Below are 18103 nucleotides of genomic sequence, written 5' to 3'. Positions count from 1 at the left end.
GTTAGCCAACTATAGGCCAATATCCAACCTCCCTACATCTCCAAGATCCTTGAGAAGGTTGTCCTGGAGCAGCTACATGAACATCTGCACAGCAACGAGCTCTTTGAAGCCTTCCAGTCTGGATTCAGGGAACACCATAGCACTGAACCAGCACTGGTCAGAGTCTCTAATGATCTTCTTATAGCTTCAGACAGAGGTCTCGTCTCTGTCCTTTTGGACCTCAGTGCTGCATTTGACACCATCGACCACAGCATCCTGCTACAGAGACTAGACCATGACATTGGGATTAAAGGAACTGCCCTAAAATGGTTTAAGTCCTACTTATCTGACAGGTTTCAGTTTGTTAATGTTAATAATGACCATTCGGAGTATAGCAGAGTTACATATGGTGGACCACAGGGTTCAGTTTTAGGACCGATTCTCTTCACTCTTTACATGCTCCCATTAGGTGACATAATCCAGAAGCACTCGATCAACTTCCACTGTTATGCAGATGACACACAACTTTACTTGTCGATGGAGCCAGACGACACAAGCCAGTTTACTCATCTGCAAGACTGCCTGAAAGACATTAAATCCTGGATGTCCTCTAACTTCTTAATGCTCAATTCAGATAAAACTGAGGTAATCATTTTTGGACCTAAACACCACAGGGACACACTCTTGAATCGGATCTCTACTCTAGATGGCATCACCCTGACCCTGAGGACAACTGCAAGGAACCTTGGGGTCATTTTTGACCAGGACCTTTCCTTCAGCTCCCACATAAAGCATGTGACTAGGACCGCCTTCTTCCATCTGCGAAGTATCGCTAAGATTAGGAATATCCTTTCCCAGAGTGATGCTGAAAAACTGGTGCATGCATTTATCACTTCTCGGCTGGACTACTGCAACTCTCTCCTGTCAGGATGTCCTAAATACTCTCTAAAGAGTCTCCAGCTGGTCCAGAACGCTGCAGCGAGGGTTTTGATGGCAGTTAAGAAGAGAGAACACATCTCTCCCACTTTAGCTTCTCTCCTTCCTGTAGGATCTAGAATCCACTTCAGAGTCCTTCTGCTAACTTATAAGGCTCTCAATGATGAAGCTCCATCCTATTTGAAAGAGCTCATTAGTCCCTACTGTCCCACCAGAGCACTCCGCTCCCAGAATGCAGGTCTTTTAGTGATTCCCAGTATCTCTAAAAACAGACTGGGAGGTAGAGCCTTCAGGTACCGGGCTCCTCTACTGTGGAACCAGCATCTCTCCATGGGTCAGAGAGGCAGACACTTTAACTACGTTTAAGTCCCGGCTTAAGACCTTCCTCTATGACAGAGCCTTCAGTTAGGACTGGTTCAGGTAGCTCTGAACCATTGATAGCTATGCTGCTACAGGCTTAGATTGCTGGGGGACACATCAGGTTACATGGAGCCCTTCCCTCCTCTCCTCTCCTCTCCCCCTCTCTCCTCCTCTCCTCCCTGCACATTTTTGGAACTGTCATTACCACTACTTGTTGCACTTTGTAGTTTGGCCTTGGTGTCTCGCAGTCTCTCTGTGTTTCCACAGATCCACCAGAGCCCCAACCGCCGCCTGCATCGCCCCCCCCCCCCCTCTTATTCCCTACTGTTACACCGGCCTGCGCTCCCCTTCCATGAACCAGTCTACCATCCAGTCCCCCATCAAGCTGGCTTGCTCTCCCTGCCTCCCCTACCAGAAGCTTCCTTCTTCAGCTGTTATTAACATTTCCGTGTTTCCAACATTTTGTATTGTAAACTGTTTTCTTGTCTGTAACAACATCTACTGCACGTCTGTCCCTCCTGGTGAGGGATCCTCCTCTGTTGCTCACCCTGAGGTTTCTCAGATTTTTCCCTGTTAAAGGTTTTCTATGGAGTTTTTCCTCAGTCGATGTGAGGGTCTAAGGGCAGAGGATGTTGTTATGATGCCATGTGAAGCCCTTTGAGACAAACTGTTTGTGAAAACGGGCTATACAAATAAAATTGCCTTGCCTTGCCTTTTCTAAGAACTGCAGGAGAACCTTTTTAGTGTTCGCATGGCTCCACGTTTCCACGTTTCCAGCTGCGACCTCAGGATTTAACCTTCAACACTGATTGGGAGCCAGTGTCATGGATGATTGACTGATGGCTCACTTTCCAACCTCTTCCCATCACCTAGAACTGTGAGAAACTAGCAAAGTAGAGATTCTACAATTCTAGGCAAGGCAAGGCAATTTTATTTTTAGAGCCCGTTTTCACCACCAGTTTGTCTCCAGGCTTCATGGCATCATAACAACATCCTCTGCCCTCAGAGCCTCACATCGACTGAGGAGAAACTCCATAGAAAACCTTTAACAGGGAAAAATGGGAGAAACCTCAGGGTGAGGAGGGGAGGAGGATCCCTCACCAGGAGGGACAGACGTGCAGGAGATGTTGGTACAGACAAGAATACAGTTTACAATGCAGAATGGAGGAAACATGGAAATGTTAATAACAGTTGAAGAAGGAAGCTTCTGGAAGGGGAGGCAGGGAGAGCAAGCCAGCTTGATGGGGGACTGTATGGTAGACTGGTTCATGGGAGGGGAGGCAGGGAGAGCAAGCCAGCTTGATGGGGGACTGGATGGTAGACTGGTTCATGGAAGGGGAGGCAGGGAGAGCAAGCCAGCTTAATGGGGGACTGGATGGTAGACGGGTTCATGGGAGGGGAGGCAGGGAGAGCAAGCCAGCTTGATGGGGGACTGGATGGTGGACTGGTTCATGGGGGGGGGGAGGCAGGGAGAGCAAGCCAGCTTGATGGGGGACTGGATGGCAGACTGGTTCATGGGGGGGAGGCAGGGAGAGCAAGCCAGCTTGATGGGAGACTGGATGGTAGACTGGTTCATGGAAGGGGAGGCAGGGAGAGCAAGCCAGCTTGATGGGGGACTGGATGGTAGACTGGTTCATGGGGGGGGGGGGGGCGCAGGCCGGTGTAACAGTAGGGAATAAGAGGGGGGGGGGCAATGCAGGTGGCGGTTGGGGCTCTGGTGGATCTGTGGAAACACAGAGAGACTGAGAGACACCAAGGCCAAACTACAAAGTGCAACAAGTAGTGGTAGTGACAGTTCCAAAAATGTGCAGGGAGGAGAGGAGGAGAGAGGGGGAGAGGAGAGGAGAGGAGAGGAGAGGAGGGGAGGGGAGGGGAGGGCTCCATGTAACCTGATGTGTCCCCCAGGAGTCTCAGCCTGTAGCAGCATAGCTATCAATGGTTCAGAGCTACCTGAACCAGTCCTAACTGAAGGCTCTGTCATAAAGGAAAGTCTTAAGCCTGGACTTAAACGTAGTTAAAGTGTCTGCCTCTCTGACCCATGGAGAGATGCTGGTTCCACAGTAGAGGAACCGGTACCTGAAGGCTCTACCTCCCAGTCTGGTTTAGAGATACTGGGAATCACTAACAGACCTGCATTCTGGGAGTGGAGTTCTCTGGTGGGACAGTAGGGACTAATGAGTTCTTTCAGAGAGGATGGAGCTTTATCACTGAGAGCCTGATGAGTCAGCAGAAGGATTTTGAAGTGGATTCTAGATCCTACAGGAAGGAGAGAAGCTAAAGTGGAGAGATGTGTTCTCTCTTCTAACTCCTGTCAGAACCCTGGCTGCAGCGTTCTGGACCAGCTGGAGACTCTTTAGAGAGTTGTTGGGACATCCTGACAGGAGAGAGTTGCAGTATTCTACAATCCTACAATTTCATTTAGCAGACGCTTTTGTCCAAAGCGACGTACAACACAAGCAAGAATTTAGACCTAATTAAGGAAAAGTCCATAGGAAGCGCAAAAGTGCTTCAGTTGTGATTTCGTCACAGGTACTGCCATCTAGTGGCTGAAGAAGTGTTGCCCCCCCACCCTTTTTTTTTTTTTTTTAATATAACAGACATACAACATGACACAACCCAGTTAGTGCTACATAGTCACTAAGTGCTGGGTCTTGGACCCTCTGACTGATTCTACCCCAAAGAGGAGAAGAGTCAGGTTCAGTGCCTCGGTGCTCTCTGAACAATTGAGATGGCGACTGAAATGGTTACCCTCTCAAAATGTTTGAGTAAAGTGAAGAGGGTCACGACGAGGATGGGATTCGAACCCACGCGTGCAGAGCACAATGGATTAGCAGTCCATCACCTTAACCACTCGGCCACCTCGTCTATTTTGTTAAGAGCAGGAGACGGTTGTTCATTTGCTGTTTCAGATGACCTGCCAGGCTGGGTGCAGGACTGCCAAAAATTGAGGCCTCTCAGTGGACACGGCAGTCAGTGTGAGAGAGCTGGAGGCCTCCCCAGGGTGGGGCCCATGTTACCAGAGGCCATCGCCAGTCTCACTGTGAAACGAGTGATCGGTGGAGGCCAGGCAGAGGTGACGGACACGGACCTTGTAGAGAGAACACAACTACTGCTCTGCAACACAACAGTGGAAATGGGAGGAGACCAGGGAGGACAGCTGGAGGCCTCCCGTGACAGTGCTTGCCAGAACACGGTGGATCATTTCAGTGGTCGCCAGTCACAAAGTGGGCGGAGCACCTGGTGGAGACCAGTCTCAGGGAGTAACAGGCAGCACAGATCCTTGCTGACCCCACCATGAGGTAGGTGATAGCTGACGGTTCAGACTGATCTCCTGAAGAATGGAGCCTCCACCCTGAACAGGATCAGGGTTTGACTATGGAGGGCTGGACTTTCCTGCCCAGGGGCTACGAATGGAAAGTAGAATTACTTTGATAACATTCCATCGAAGGGTTACATACATTTATATATACAGTGCACCTACACAGGGCATGACTCACATCCTGGGTCTTAGAGGTCTGAAGACCAGAGAAACCTCCAACTGGTGACCCTCGTAGAACCAATCCAGACATGAAGCCTGCTATACCCTGCTTCCAACAGAAAGGTAGCAGGGGGCTCAAGTGGTAGCGCGCTAGCTTAGCATGTGAGATGGAGGGGGACTGATGCCCACATTCTCCTGGACACTTTGTCCTCCTCTGTTGAGCAGAGAGGATGTTGTGTGATGAAGCGTAACTCTGACTGTACAAGTGAGTGTCACAGCGCACAAATGTACTAACAGTTGGTATCAACGTATCCCTCACGTGATACTTGGTGTCTGAAAGTGACATATCACTACCTGTAACTCCATTTTGAAATATCCACAACCTAATTTTGAGAAATGAATGCTTCCTGCTCATGAAATGTTCAATTTAACATGTCATCCTTTTTTTATACAATCAGTCTTGACTGTTGTTTTTGCTGGGGTTAAACTCTCAGCATGTTTGAGTAAAGTAAACACAGTCACAACAAGGAGGGGCTTCGAACCCATGTGTGCACAGCACAATGGATTAGCAGTCCATTGCCTTAACCACTCGGCCATCTCATCTGTTACCACCGTGAACAGGATCAGGGTTTGACTATGGAGGGCTGGACTTGCATGCGTTTCTTGTAACAGTCGGATGTCAGCCTCACTACTTTTACAAAATAGAAAGGTGGCTTTTCTCTCCAGTAGATCACGGATACCCCTGACATTCAACGACCCAAAAGCTAGAGAACCAAACTTGAAGTCCATCAAAATCAAAATAAATAAAACAGATGAACAATAACAAAAATCTGAGCTCTCAGACTCAATCCCTTTGAATGAGGAAGTGAAACACCCCCAGAAAGGTTTGTGACATTTGAGAAATGTAGTACAGGTACCACGAAGTTACTTGTTTTATTTTGTGAAAATAAATACAATTAGATATCAAAAAGGTAGGTGAAACCCCAAAAGTTTTAATAATTATTATTAATAATAGTAAGAATAATAATACATTTAAAAATAATTAATTGATGTAATAATTATTGACAATATTTCAATATTTTAATATCTTTTGATCAATTATGTCTTTTACTATGTCTTGTGACTTCTTTAAATCCCATTGAAGACATGTGCCATTGCTCCGGCTGAACCATTCTCTAAAAGTTAATCAAAGTCTCAGTTCCAGCAGCACACAGCCAGTGCATCAATCAATTTATGAAAAAACGTGAGGAATTAATAAATCCCCTCGCCAACGACATCACTTTACTTTACCAGGTGTTCAGTATCAACCACAATTTGGAATCATAACCTTTTCCATGACTTCTATCATAAGTTCACGTTTCATACTTCATAAATAATAGTTCTATTATAATCTTGAGATATGAAGTGTACAGGCGGCTGACCACATTCATCCATTTTATTGAGACTTGTCTGAGGAAGACGGAGGAATCCAGTGTCCAAATGGTCAATCTTCCCTCCATTGATCAGCGCCTAGGGGCCAAGTAAGGATGCCTTTTTCCCTTCCTTCCTTCCTTTGTCCACCAGGGGCCAGAGTTTTTGTCTTGCCACTCCATCCTCGGGGGAAATAGCCTCGGTGACACGCCGTTTATTCTTCCGCAGGAACTTGCAGCCTTTGGCACTCTTCCAAAGAGCGTCTCAGATGCGGCGCAGGGCGAATAGGATGATGATGGAACGATGAGATCCGTCCTGTCTCTTTGGTCCCAGACAGTGTGCCAAGTTGATACCCTCTTGTAGATATTCGTGGAGACCCGGGGCGATTTTCCCAACGATGTTAGTCACCACTGCTCTCACATCCTCGCTCGCCTCCTCTCTCACTCCATGTAGTTTGAGTGACCCCCAGTAGTTGTACCTCTTATTTTCTGCAACACTTACCCCCAGAATGTGGTTCTCTTTTTTGAGTTGTTCAGTTTCTGTCTCTGTACATTGTAGAATGTCATTATGGTGAGTAACGTCCAGCCTGAGCTGCTCAACTGTAGAAGACAGCTTTTCAGTTTGCTGAGATGTTGCTGCTGTTGTTCATTTAATCGCTGAAATTTTGTGGAATGTCTCGTCATGTTTATTCAAGAGCTTCTGGTTTGCAGCCAGAATGTCAGCTGTAGTGTCTGAAGTGTCAACGTTACCGTTAGAGTTACCGTTAGAGCTAACGTCACTGTTAGAGTTAACGTTACCGTTGGAGTCCCTTTTATCGTTAGAGTTCACGTTACCGTTAGAGTTCACGTTACCGTTAGAGTTCACGTTACCGTTGGAGACCCTTTTATCGTTAGAGTTCACGTTACCGTTGGAGACCCTTTTATCGTTAGAGTTCACGTTACCGTTAGAGTTCACGTTACCGTTGGAGACCCTTTCACCGTTAGAGTTAATGTTACCAATAGAGTCCCTTTTAACGTTAGAGTTAACGTTACCGTTGGACACTTTTTCCACACTTTTTCAGAGAGGACGGAGACATTCACCCTCCACCCTCGGGCACACATCGATGCCTCATTCCAGGGGCTGCAGGAAGGCCGAAAACCAGGAGGAGACACCAGGGGCGGCGGCCCACATTCAAATGAACCTAGTTGGCGCAGCCGACCTCGTACTGAGAGGAGGGAGACATTGACCTTCCCCCATAGAACACACAACAATGCCCCGTTCCAGGGGCCGCAGGAAGGCCAAAAACGAGGAGGAGCCTTTGGGGGCCATGCTCCTCATGCTAAGGGACCTACTTGTTGCAACCGACCCCATTCTAATAGGACGGAGACAGTGCCCCTCCCCCTGAGGACACACACCAATGCCCCGTTTCAGCGGCCACAAGAAGACCAAGAATGAGGAGGTGCCCTTGGGGGCCATGCCCCTCACACTAATGGCCTTCCCTGGTGCAGCAGAGGTTCTCAGACGACGGACACAGTGCCCCTCCCCCTGAGGACACATATCAATACCCCGTGGAAGAACACAAAGGCAAAGTCCAAATCTTTTTTACTGAAATCTGGTTTACCAAATTTTATGGTTCTAATTTGAAGCATTGTATTTTCTTTGTAGCCTGTGGCTTTGGACCATCCAGGGACCAAAGCTTTGTGGGGCCGCCTGAATCAGGATCAACGTAACTGGTGGGATCATGACGTCAGCAATGAGACGCGGGAGTTCCACCAGAGCGTGAGAGACCCTGTCCAGCCCTTCTGGTGTCTTAGCAAAGAAGATCCTCAGGCGTTCCCTCCAGTGTGGAGACACGGAGGCTTTTGGCAGAGAGGCAGAAACCACTGAGCTCAAACAAACAACTTTGTGTCAAAGTAGTGGCGCCTCTCTGCCAACACTTGTGTTCATGTTCTCTCCACCTTTTATCTTTTTAATGGAAAATTGATCATGTTCATTATCTTTTTAATTCCCTTTCCAAATAAAAACTAATGATGAAGACCAATGGTTGTGCGTTGTTTTGTTTTTAAATTTCCAAATAAAAAAAATTAACCAAACCTGCTCAACGGAAATGAAGAATTGACAGTTACTGTTTGTGTTGTTTGAGTTTATGTGTTCATCAGCCAGCAGCTCCTGATGACGGACGCCCCAAAGTGCAGTAGCAGGCTCCTACCAGAGTCACTGCACAGTTAAAAAAAAAGAACATTTATTTTGCCGAGCGTTTTGAATTGTAAATCACCATGGTAACACCTGAGGTTCTGATTAATACCTGGAAAGTTAATTACAGTCCTTTAAGGTTCTTGTGAAATGAAAACTACTCCAGGAAATAGGACGGTCCTCAGATACGTTGTGGCAATGAGAGATAAATGTAGTCCACTAAGCTAGCGAGGGGAAAGCTAATGCTAAGCTAACAAGATTCCAAGTTTGATGACACTGTTTTGCTGCTGGAAATGATAAACTGAGAATATGTTGAAGACCTGTCGTTGGTTTGTCGGTGTCTGTTTATCAATAATAGTGGATATCCAGCGGCCAATCGGATTCAAGTTTTCACAACAACCACGATCAGGTTCACATGCACCAATTTACAATTAACATGGAAGCCCACTGGAGATTTGATTAATATCAAAATGCAAATCCATAATATGTCATTATTAAATGTGAATATTAATTGTTGCCGATTTAGGGGGTGTCTCTTGTGATCAGGTCTTCTCATAATTTGACAGCAACCCCCCCACCCCCCACCCCCCCATGCCTTGGTTTGCTCTACACTTCCTGTTTCTGTCTGTTTTCTGCCTGTCACTCATTCACCTGTGTCTCCTGGTCACTCTCAGCCCTGTTCCTCTGGGTTCAGCCCCTTCCTGTCCAGTGTTCTCCTACCTGGTTCCTGTGTGTCATCAGGTGAGTTTGTGTTTTAGTTTTCTTAGTTCATTAAACTAAACTAAACTAAACTGAACTTATGTCCCCATCAGCTTTTGTAAAGCAGCATCTTCACGAGTGGCAATACACATACAAGACTTACTAATACATACAAATACACAAATACACATCCATAGAATACAGGAGACAAACACTGAACATCCGAATGACAAGATCCCTCACTGAATCATCACAAAACCCTTCCTGTAATCCTGTCACACAACATGGAGAACAGGTAGCAATGACCTGTAGTGAGTCGCTGATGAAGTTTTTAGTTAAATAATAATCTCCCACTTTTTTTTTCAAGGTTGCAATATTTTTCTGTTGTGTACCATTGTTAGGGAGGCCGTTCCACGCCTTCAGAGCTCCGTGTGTTCCTGTACGTTGAGAAGATGTTCCAGAACTTCATGCTAGGGGAGGTTATTTTACCCAGATGGGTGACTAGCATGATGCGTTGAGTAACTATGGGCCTGAACTAAAGGAACAGAGACTGGCAGGCAATTTACAAAAGTTTGTCCTCATTCCATCGGCAGGTATCACACCAGCTGCTGTCTTTGTTTTCAGAGGATGGCAGTGAGGTCCTGGACCAGACAACTACAACCATCCGTGTGTGGCACAGCAGAGCTTGGATCACCAGTTCAGTGGTTTGTGCTGTTCATATCCAGAGCTCCTCATCCTAGAAAGAATGTCTCCAATCGTAGTTATTTTTCTTTTAATAGGAACTCCCCACGATGATGAGTTATTCAGGGTCATCCCTCCGCATTGAACTCTGTTCTCTGCTTTGACGACTGGTTGTCACATCAAGCACAGGAACTCCATCTCATGCTCCTCTGCTCTTGGGCACATGCCTCCAGTCTGCCTCGAATGAACGGACTTCGATCGCTGGGCTTGCTAAGAGCAAGCAGTCTCACCGTCATCGTCAAGTCATCGCGTGACGGCATGTCGGCGGTGTTGTGACGTCACGAGGTGCGTCATTTCCGGTCGGCAAGCATAAGTAAACGTACGAAATCAAAACTTCCGGAGGTTGCTTTCAAGTTGTTGACGAGCAGACGCAAAAACTTGATCGACAAACCTGCTTTCCTCGCTCTGACCATGGCAAAGGTGAGCTTTCCCTCCGTGAATGGGTTCTGTTATTGTTCCGTCATCAGGTCCTAACTGCTGTGCTCTTTGGTAGCGTTTTGCTGGTGATGTTCAGGACGGAAGCGCATTCTTTTCTGTTTGGAGTGGTAGCACGAGTTTTCAGACAGTAATACTGAAGTATTTATACATTAATATGATATGACACAGTATTAACAGGTACTGAAGCGACTAATGACATCACTTTATGGTTAAAGGGCCGCCAACATGCAGCTGAGATGCTAAATTCAAGCTAACAGGTTAGCCGTTGATGTGTGGAATCTGAGTTTCAGTGAGTTGATGGGTCTTTGTGACACCGTCCAAACTGAAATATTAATATTTTTGTCCACATTTGCTGTTGTCGCTCGTTAATCGTGAAAATCTCGGTAACTTTTGTCTTGTGCGGATCAATAAAGTTGGAATCATTTTGAATCGCAGGTCCTGTAAGTCGTTCTTGTTGATTGCTGGCTGTAACTTCATGATGCAAAAACTCTTTGACTGGAGAACTACAGTTGGTGTGTTGGTCCTAAATGTGCACTGCACCGAGTACACACATGTTGCCTGTCCTCCACCGAGTACACGCATGTTGCCTGTCCTCCACCGAGTACACACATGTTGCCCGTCCTCCACCGAGTACACACATGTTGCCCGTCCTCCACCGGGTACACGCATGTTGCCCGTCCTCCACCGGGTACACGCATGTTGCCCGTCCTCCACCTGGTACACACATGTTGCCTGTCCTCCACCGAGTACACACGTGTTGCCTGTCCTCCACCGAGTACACGCGTGTTGCCTGTCCTCCACCGAGTACACGCGTGTTGCCTGTCCTCCACCGAGTACACGCGTGTTGCCCGTCCTCCACCGCGTACACACATGTTGCCTGTCCTCCACCGAGTACACGCATGTTGCCCGTCCTCCACCGCGTACACACATGTTGCCTGTCCTCCACCGAGTACACGCATGTTGCCTGTCCTCCACCGCGTACACGCATGTTGCCTGTCCTCCACCGCGTACACGCATGTTGCCTGTCCTCCACCGAGTACACGCATGTTGCCTGTCCTCCACCGAGTACACGCATGTTGCCTGTCCTCCACCGCGTACACGCATGTTGCCTGTCCTCCACCTGGTACACGCATGTTGCCTGTCCTCCACCGGGTACACGCATGTTGCCTGTCCTCCACCGCGTACACGCATGTTGCCTGTCCTCCACCTGTGCTGTCACACGCCTGCTGCATCAGGACTCAACACTTCATGGGAATTCACAGCCAATCACAAGATCTCCTGCTGCAGTTTTCAAATCCCAACAAGTTCAATGTTTGTTGGAGGTTCACTGAGGGAGAAAATCCCGTTTTAAATGAAATCTGGCGGCGCCGCTGCCTTCACGTCCTGGTCTCAGTCTCTGTTCCAACAGCAGCAGTCTGGCCAGTTTGGACAGGAGGAAGCAACACGGCTGGTAGCGTGTTACTTTGGACACGTTAGCAGTTTGGCCTGAAAGCACTTGAGAACATTTCCATGCTGCTCTGCTCTCTGTATTGATTATTGATTACTGAAGTCTTTCAGCTGATCTGGGAGTGTTTGTGTCTCGTCTTCCAGTGTGTGGAGTTCGTCTTGTTCCAGGACGTGAGGCTCTTCTTCAGGAAGGTTGGTGAAGGTTGCTGGTTCGAGTCCACTTGGATTCCTTCTGGGTGCTTTGGTCCAACAGTTGAAGCGTCTTCATGAGTCGTGTGTCAGTAGTTGGACGGTCAAGTTTCTGTCTTCACAGCGTCTCTTCTGGAGGAATCAGCTGGATCCAGACCCCAGCGGAGAGCAGCGCCGGCTGACCCGCAGGAGGGTACGTCCCTGTTGGCTCTGAGTCCAGCTTCATGTCAGTTCAGGTGTCAGTTCAGGTGTCATGGAGGCGGCGCAGCAGCGTGACGCTGGGTTTGTTTCTGTGCTCAGTTTTACAGGTGGTCGACGCTCCTGGTGCCACACGAGAGGGTCATCCTGAGGAGGGTCCCCCCGCTGACCAGCAACGCCCCCAGCTCCCCCCCCTCCTCCCCCCACCCCCTGGGCCCCCATAGCTCCCGTCCTCGTCCTCTCTCTCCCCTGTCCCCTTTCTCCCCCTCCTCCTCTCCCCACCCCCTGGGCCCCCGTAGGTCCTGTCGCCGTCCTCGTCCTCTCTCTCCCCTGTCCCCTTTCTCTCCCTCCTCCTCCCCCCACCCCATGGGCCCCCGTAGCTCCCGTCCTCGTCCTCCTCCTCTCTCTCCCCTGTCCCCTTTCCCTCCCTCCTCCTCCCCCCACCCCCTGGGCCCCCATAGATCCCGTCCTCGTCCTCGTCCTCTCTCTCCCCTGTCCCCTTTCTCTTCCTCCTCCTCCCCCCACCCCCTGGGCCCCGGTAGGTCCCGTCCTCGTCCTCGTCCTCTCTCTCCCCTGTCCCCTTTCTCCCCCTCCCCCTCCCCCCACTCCCTGACTCCCCGTAGTTACCAACCTCTTCCCCCTCCTCTCTCTCCCCTGTCCCCCGACTTTCCATCCTTGTCTTCCTCTTCCTCTTCTTCCTCCTCATCCCCCTCCTCTTCTTCCTCCTCCTCTTCCTCCCCCTCCTCCCCCATCTCCCTGACATCCCGTAATTACCAACCTACTCCCCCTCCTCTCTCTCCCCTGTCCCCTGACTTTCCATCCTTGTCTTCCTCTTCCTCTTCTTCCTCCTCATCCCCCTCCTCTTCTTCCTCCTCCCCCTCCTCTTCCTCCTCCTCTTCCTCCCCCTCCTCCCCCATCTCCCTGACATCCCATAATTACCAACCTATTCCCCCTCCTCTCTCTCCCCTGTCCCCTGACTTTCCATCCTTGTCTTCCTCCTCCTCCTCTCTGTCCTCTCCTTTCTTTCCATCCTTATCGTCTTCCCCCTCCTCCTCCTCCTCCCCCACTCATTGACTCCCCTTACTTCACGTCCTCTCTCTCCCTTGTCCCCTTTCTCCCCCATCCCTCCCCGACTCCCTAACATCCCATTGTTACCTTCCTCCTCCTCTCCGTCCCCTGACCCTTCCTTTTCATCCTCCCTCTGCTCTTCTTCCTCCTTCTCCTGCCACCTCCTCTGTCCCCTCCCTCCCCCTCCCTCCTCCTCTGTCTCCCTCCCTCCCCCTCTGTCCCCCTCCCTCCCCCTCTGTCCCCCTCCCTCCTCTGCCCCCTCCCTCCCCCCTCTCCCCCTCCCTCCTCTGCTCCCTCCCTCCCTCTCCCTCCTCCTGTCTCCCTCCCTCCTCTGCTCCCTCCCTCCCCCTCCCTCCTCCTGTCTCCCTCCCTCCCCCTCTGTCCCCCTCCCTCCTCTGCTCCCTCCCTCCCCCTCCTCCTCTTTCCCCTCCCTCTGTCCCCCTCCCTCCCCCCTCTCCCCCTCCCTCCTCCTCTGTCTCCCTCCCTCCCCCTCTCCCCTTCCCTCCTCTGCTCCCTCCCTCCCCCTCTCCCTCCCCCTCTGTCCCCCTCCCTCCTCTGCCCCTCCCTCCCCCCTCTCCCCCTCCCTCCCCCTCCCTACTCCTCTTTCCCCTCCCTCCCCCTCCCTCCTCCTCTGTCCCCCTCCCTCCCCCTTCATCCCCCTCCCTCCTCCTCTTTCCCCTCCCTCTGTCCCCCTCCCTCCTCTCCGTCCCCTGACCCTTCCTTTTCATCCTTTTCATCCTCCCTCTGCTCTTCTTCCTCCTTCTCCTGCCACCTCCTCTGTCCCCCTCCCTCCTCCTCTGTCTCCCTCCCTCCCCCTCTGTCCCCCTCCCTCCTCCTCTGTCCCCCTAGTTTAGAGCAGCAGCAGGGATGTGCTACTCCAGCAGATGGACACGTCCAGGATTTCAGAGAAGTCCTCTTTTGTTTCGTGTGATTCAAATTCATTCAGATGAACTTTGCTTTCCTGCACTTGACCTTCCTTTCATTTGATTGGAGTCTTAAATATATTGAGAGTAGAGTCAGCAGCTCAGTTAGAGGATGAGGAACAGGTCCTGTGTTTGGAGTGGGGGAGCCGCTACACATCATCACATACAGTTTAATCAAGGAATGATAAATACATGATGATGATAATAATATTAATAATGATAATTATCATAATAATGATAGAAGGTTGGGGCGTGGACATGTTTCCAAAGCAAAGTGAAGGCTGGATGAACCCTACTGGTCCCCTTCTTCTAGTCCAGTCTCTCATGTATCAGTCCAGTCTTTCTGTGCTCCAGCAACAGAAGCTTTGATTTCAATCACATGGAACCACTGCTGCACTCCTTGGCTCCCCCTAAATTCCCCCCCTCCACCTCTTGGTAGACAGGGTGGAGCTTTGACTCAGTTTTCCTCAGGAGACCAGGCACAACTAAACTCTGAACAAGTCCTGAACCTCCCCAGATCCAGAAAATGACTGAGAGCCATCACGGCAGTAAAAAGCCAGGTTTGAATGCTGACCAGCCTGAACCGCCCCCCCATGGAGTAGAGAGACCTTTAATCAGTGGCCATGTGAGGCTCTCAGGTGTCTCATAGGAAGCTCTCAGCTTTACAAGCAGAAGAAGAGCACGACATGGAATTATGACCAAAAATGACTTCATAAATCTAGGCTTTTGGTCGTTGATCAAAATTTAGTTTAAATTAGTTAATTAAACAACAGGCTGCCTCTCAGGGGCTGCTGCTGCAGCTTTAGCTTCCAGGTCGAGTCAAAGAGCTGAAGACGCTGGTAATGGTACTCCTGGTGTACTGGGATGGGGTTCGAGTCCCCGCAGTGTCCTGCTGACTGTTTGCCGTTTACATGGAAGACCACCACCTCCTGGATCAGGTCCGCGTGCTCGGCCTCCGTCTGCTACCTTTCACCACAGATCCCAACATTCGCAAGCTGCCAAAGACAAACTTGTTTGTTGGTTGAAGGTTAATATTTGACTTCAACTGGAAAAATAGGACCTGTTTATCCTCCGCGTTATCATGACTGATGCTGTGTTGAGTCCTCTCAGGTTGCTGCCCTCTGCCGTCCAACCAGCCTGTCAGACACCTGAGTGTGTCGTCTCTCTCTGGAAGTACTGCTGGTCAACTGGAACACTACACTGGAAACAAGATCTAACCAGTATCAGTGGTACTGGGATATCCATGATCATATTTGGAGTTAAGATGAAGGTGTAGGATGAGGACTTTTGTTTCCATGGCGCCGATTGTTAAGCTCAGAGCGTGTGGCAGAACACGGCCCACAATGCAGACCACAGACAGGGCAAAAACCAGTTTTCTATAAGGTGCTAGTGAGAGTCGAGGCTGGGGCTGGAGTGAGGATTTGGGGGTGGAGGGGGTTTGAAAGGTGAGCAAAGTGGACTGGAGGCCGGAGGAAACAGGTTTTAACTGTGAAGCATGAAAGGTGGGGTTAATTCTGGTGTTGTCCAGGAGGCTGAGTCTGACTACAGTGGGGTTAATGACCTGGTCCACTGGGAATGGACCAGCACCAGGAGGAGCAAGCTGATGGGGGTGTTTACGGCTGGCAGGTAGCGCTGCTGTCAACCGAGCGAACGGTTTGTAGTTCGGTCCTCACTTCCCCCGTGTTGACGTGTCCTTGAGCATGAAACCGTTCCCCTTATTGCTTCTGATGAGGAGGTAGCACCTCGTATGGCGGCTCCAACCATGAATGGGTGAATGAGATGACAGTAAAACACTTGGAGTACCGCAAAGGTAGAGGTGCAGTATAAAAATGAGTCCATTTGCCAGTTACGGGATTCAGTTCTGGTGGATAACCAGATTATTTACTGACCAAGGACCAAGGGGAGGATCTGGGTTCCTGTGCTTGTCGGCGGTGGCCTGGGTGACGTCCTGGGTCCACTGCAAGGCAAGGCAGTGACTGATGTAGTCCTTGGTGGACAGCATGGATAGAATCGCTTCCTGGGCTGGAAACAGGGGAGGGTGGTAGCCTCAAACAGAAACATGCTAGCACCAGAGCTGATGAGGCCTTTGGGGGTGGATTCAACCCAGGAGAGGAGATTTGACCAGGAGACGGGGTCCTTCTGGGTCATGGAGGGAGAATTGGAGGTCCCAATTGGCCCTCTCGGTTTTGCCATGGGATTGTGGGTGGAACCTTGAGGACAAGCTAGCGGTAGCTCTCAAGACCTGACGGGATGCCCTCCAAACTTGTGTGACAAATTGTGGTCCACGGTCAGAAATGAGGTCCAGAGGGATTTCATGGATCCAGACTACATGGGTGACCAACAGTTGAGGGCAGATGAAAGTTCGGGGAGAGCCACAACCTGTGCAGCTTCAGAGAAGCAATCAACTTAATTAGAATGACTGTTTCGATGCCAACTTTATATTTTTATTTTTCTTCGGATGTCAGGTCTCCAGTTTTGCTCTTATACGTCTTCTCCTTACTTAGCAACAAAGACACTGAACAGACCAGAAGAAGCTGACCATTTCTGAAACGTTGTTCACATTCAGAAGAAGTCGTCACCTTGTAATGAGCAGGGAGATCCTCGATGGCGCTGGTGTGGCGGCAGAATCTCCTCCATCTCAGCATGAGCAGGTATTTACTGAGCCAGGTGAGAAGGTCTGTCTGTAGACCAGCAGTGATGCTTACGGAGAGGAAACGGCTGTCAAGCACACGTCTGAGGCCCGAGGGTGGAGGGAGAGCGACGTCCTCGCCTGGTGCAGCAGAGGGGACCGACTCTCCAGAGGTGCACTCCAAACTGGAGCAGCTCTCCAGTTCCGGTGCATGATGTCAGCCTGAAAGGTGAAGCTCACAGAGGTTCTTTTCACGTTAAGTTTCTCACGACCAAGAAATCCGACCACTTTGGTTTCCTGAGGCCCCAAACGGGCCTCCATTTAATAAAGAAATAAAGGTCTGGACTTGAGTCTCACCTGAAGGCCCCTCCTCAGCGTCTGCTCCGGCGGAGGAAGGAGGTACCCTTTGGAGGAAGAACCAAAGTTCCAGATTAATAGGAGGCACTCATCACGCAAAGTTGGACGTGACAAGTGAACGATACCAGCCAATCATTCTTGATTTTTACTTTTGACAAAACATTTCTGTTTTTAAGTCTGACAGTGCGTAGCTATGCTAACAGAGGCTACTTAGTATGCTAACATAATCAAAATGGCAATGTATTTAGTTTGTGTGTGTGTGTGTGTGTGTGTGTGTGTGTGTGTGTGTGTGTGTGTGTCACTCACTATGATTAAAATTAAAGTCACTCGCTCACCAAAGCATTAGCATCTATCCTCTGATGCCTGTTCCTGATTTAATGACCATCCAGCCGACAGCCACCAATCAGGGGGGTGTTGACACGCGAGCAGGACTGGGAGATGATCCACTGACCACTGGTGCCAATAGCAGTTAATAATTTATTCAGTCCTAACCTTCAAGTCCCAGTTCATGTAAGCCAACGCAGCCGATGGTCCCAGTTGGAACAGAGATTAACGCCAGACCCCCAAACACCACGTTGTTGCTTTAGCGAGACCCAATCGTCTGTCTTGTCTCACGGAGGTGAATAAGACAAACGACGTGTCTCTGAGTTAAAGAGAATCACAAATTTAATTTTGCATCCTTCCTTGTTTTCCGATCGTTTCTGGAGCAGCTATGAAGGACAGGAGAGCTGAGCGCTGAATATCAGGACATCGAACGCGTGGCCCTCACCTGGGGACCTGGACTGGTTCTCTGGAAATTAGCCTTCCTTTCAGAACAGGGCCAACCTCTCAGGGTCAAAGGCCTCCCAGGGTCAAGTGTGGTAGCTTGACCCTGGGTGGCCTCCTCATCATCACCCAGCTCCTCCTCCCCCTCCTCCTCCTCCTCCTCCTTCTCCTGATCATCATCATCATAACCCAGCTCCTCCTCCTCCTTCTCCTCCTCCTGATCATCATCATCATCATCATCACCACCACCCAGCTCCTCCTCCCCCTCCTCTTCCTGCTCCTCCTCCTGATCATCATCATCATCATAACCCAGCT

At 49.9% G+C, this 18103-nt stretch overlaps 1 protein-coding gene, 1 long non-coding RNA gene and 1 other non-coding gene across 3 annotated transcripts; 2 read left to right on the top strand and 1 right to left on the bottom strand.

Moving 5' to 3' along the window:
• Positions 1 to 4058: 4058 nt before the first annotated feature.
• trnas-gcu (transfer RNA serine (anticodon GCU)) lies at positions 4059 to 4140 on the bottom strand. The gene has a single exon. It is a non-coding gene; the product is annotated as a tRNA-Ser (tRNA).
• A 1110-nt stretch (positions 4141 to 5250) lies between these two features.
• On the top strand, positions 5251 to 7710 carry LOC147245967 (uncharacterized). Its single transcript, XR_015109914.1, has 3 exons — positions 5251 to 6273; positions 6392 to 6562; positions 7224 to 7710. It is a non-coding gene; the product is annotated as an uncharacterized LOC147245967 (long non-coding RNA).
• A 2426-nt stretch (positions 7711 to 10136) lies between these two features.
• Positions 10137 to 15254, top strand: LOC147245966 (uncharacterized). Its single transcript, XM_086183422.1, has 5 exons — positions 10137 to 10195; positions 11804 to 11851; positions 11973 to 12041; positions 12149 to 12422; positions 15148 to 15254. Exons 1-5 carry the CDS (start codon positions 10187 to 10189, stop codon positions 15252 to 15254), a joined length of 507 nt encoding a protein of 168 aa, XP_086039548.1. The 5' UTR covers positions 10137 to 10186.
• Positions 15255 to 18103: the final 2849 nt, after the last annotated feature.

The sequence above is a fragment of the Aulostomus chinensis genome, chromosome 17 (assembly GCF_037954235.1).
Source record: "Aulostomus chinensis isolate RoL2024-O1b breed Wild chromosome 17, RoL_Achi_v1.0, whole genome shotgun sequence".
NCBI classification, from domain to species: domain Eukaryota; kingdom Metazoa; phylum Chordata; class Actinopteri; order Syngnathiformes; family Aulostomidae; genus Aulostomus; species Aulostomus chinensis.
The sequence above is the reverse complement of the archived record's forward strand: the minus strand, read 5'-3'. Positions and strand labels throughout refer to the sequence as shown.

Bases quoted from the DNA above. Each gene is read 5' to 3' on its own strand.
- LOC147245966 (XM_086183422.1), top strand. The intron at 12,042-12,148 runs GTACGTCCCTGT...TTCTGTGCTCAG, and splicing joins GCCGGCTGACCCGCAGGAGG to TTTTACAGGTGGTCGACGCT. The intron at 12,423-15,147 runs GTAGCTCCCGTC...GAGTCCTCTCAG, and splicing joins CCCCCACCCCATGGGCCCCC to GTTGCTGCCCTCTGCCGTCC.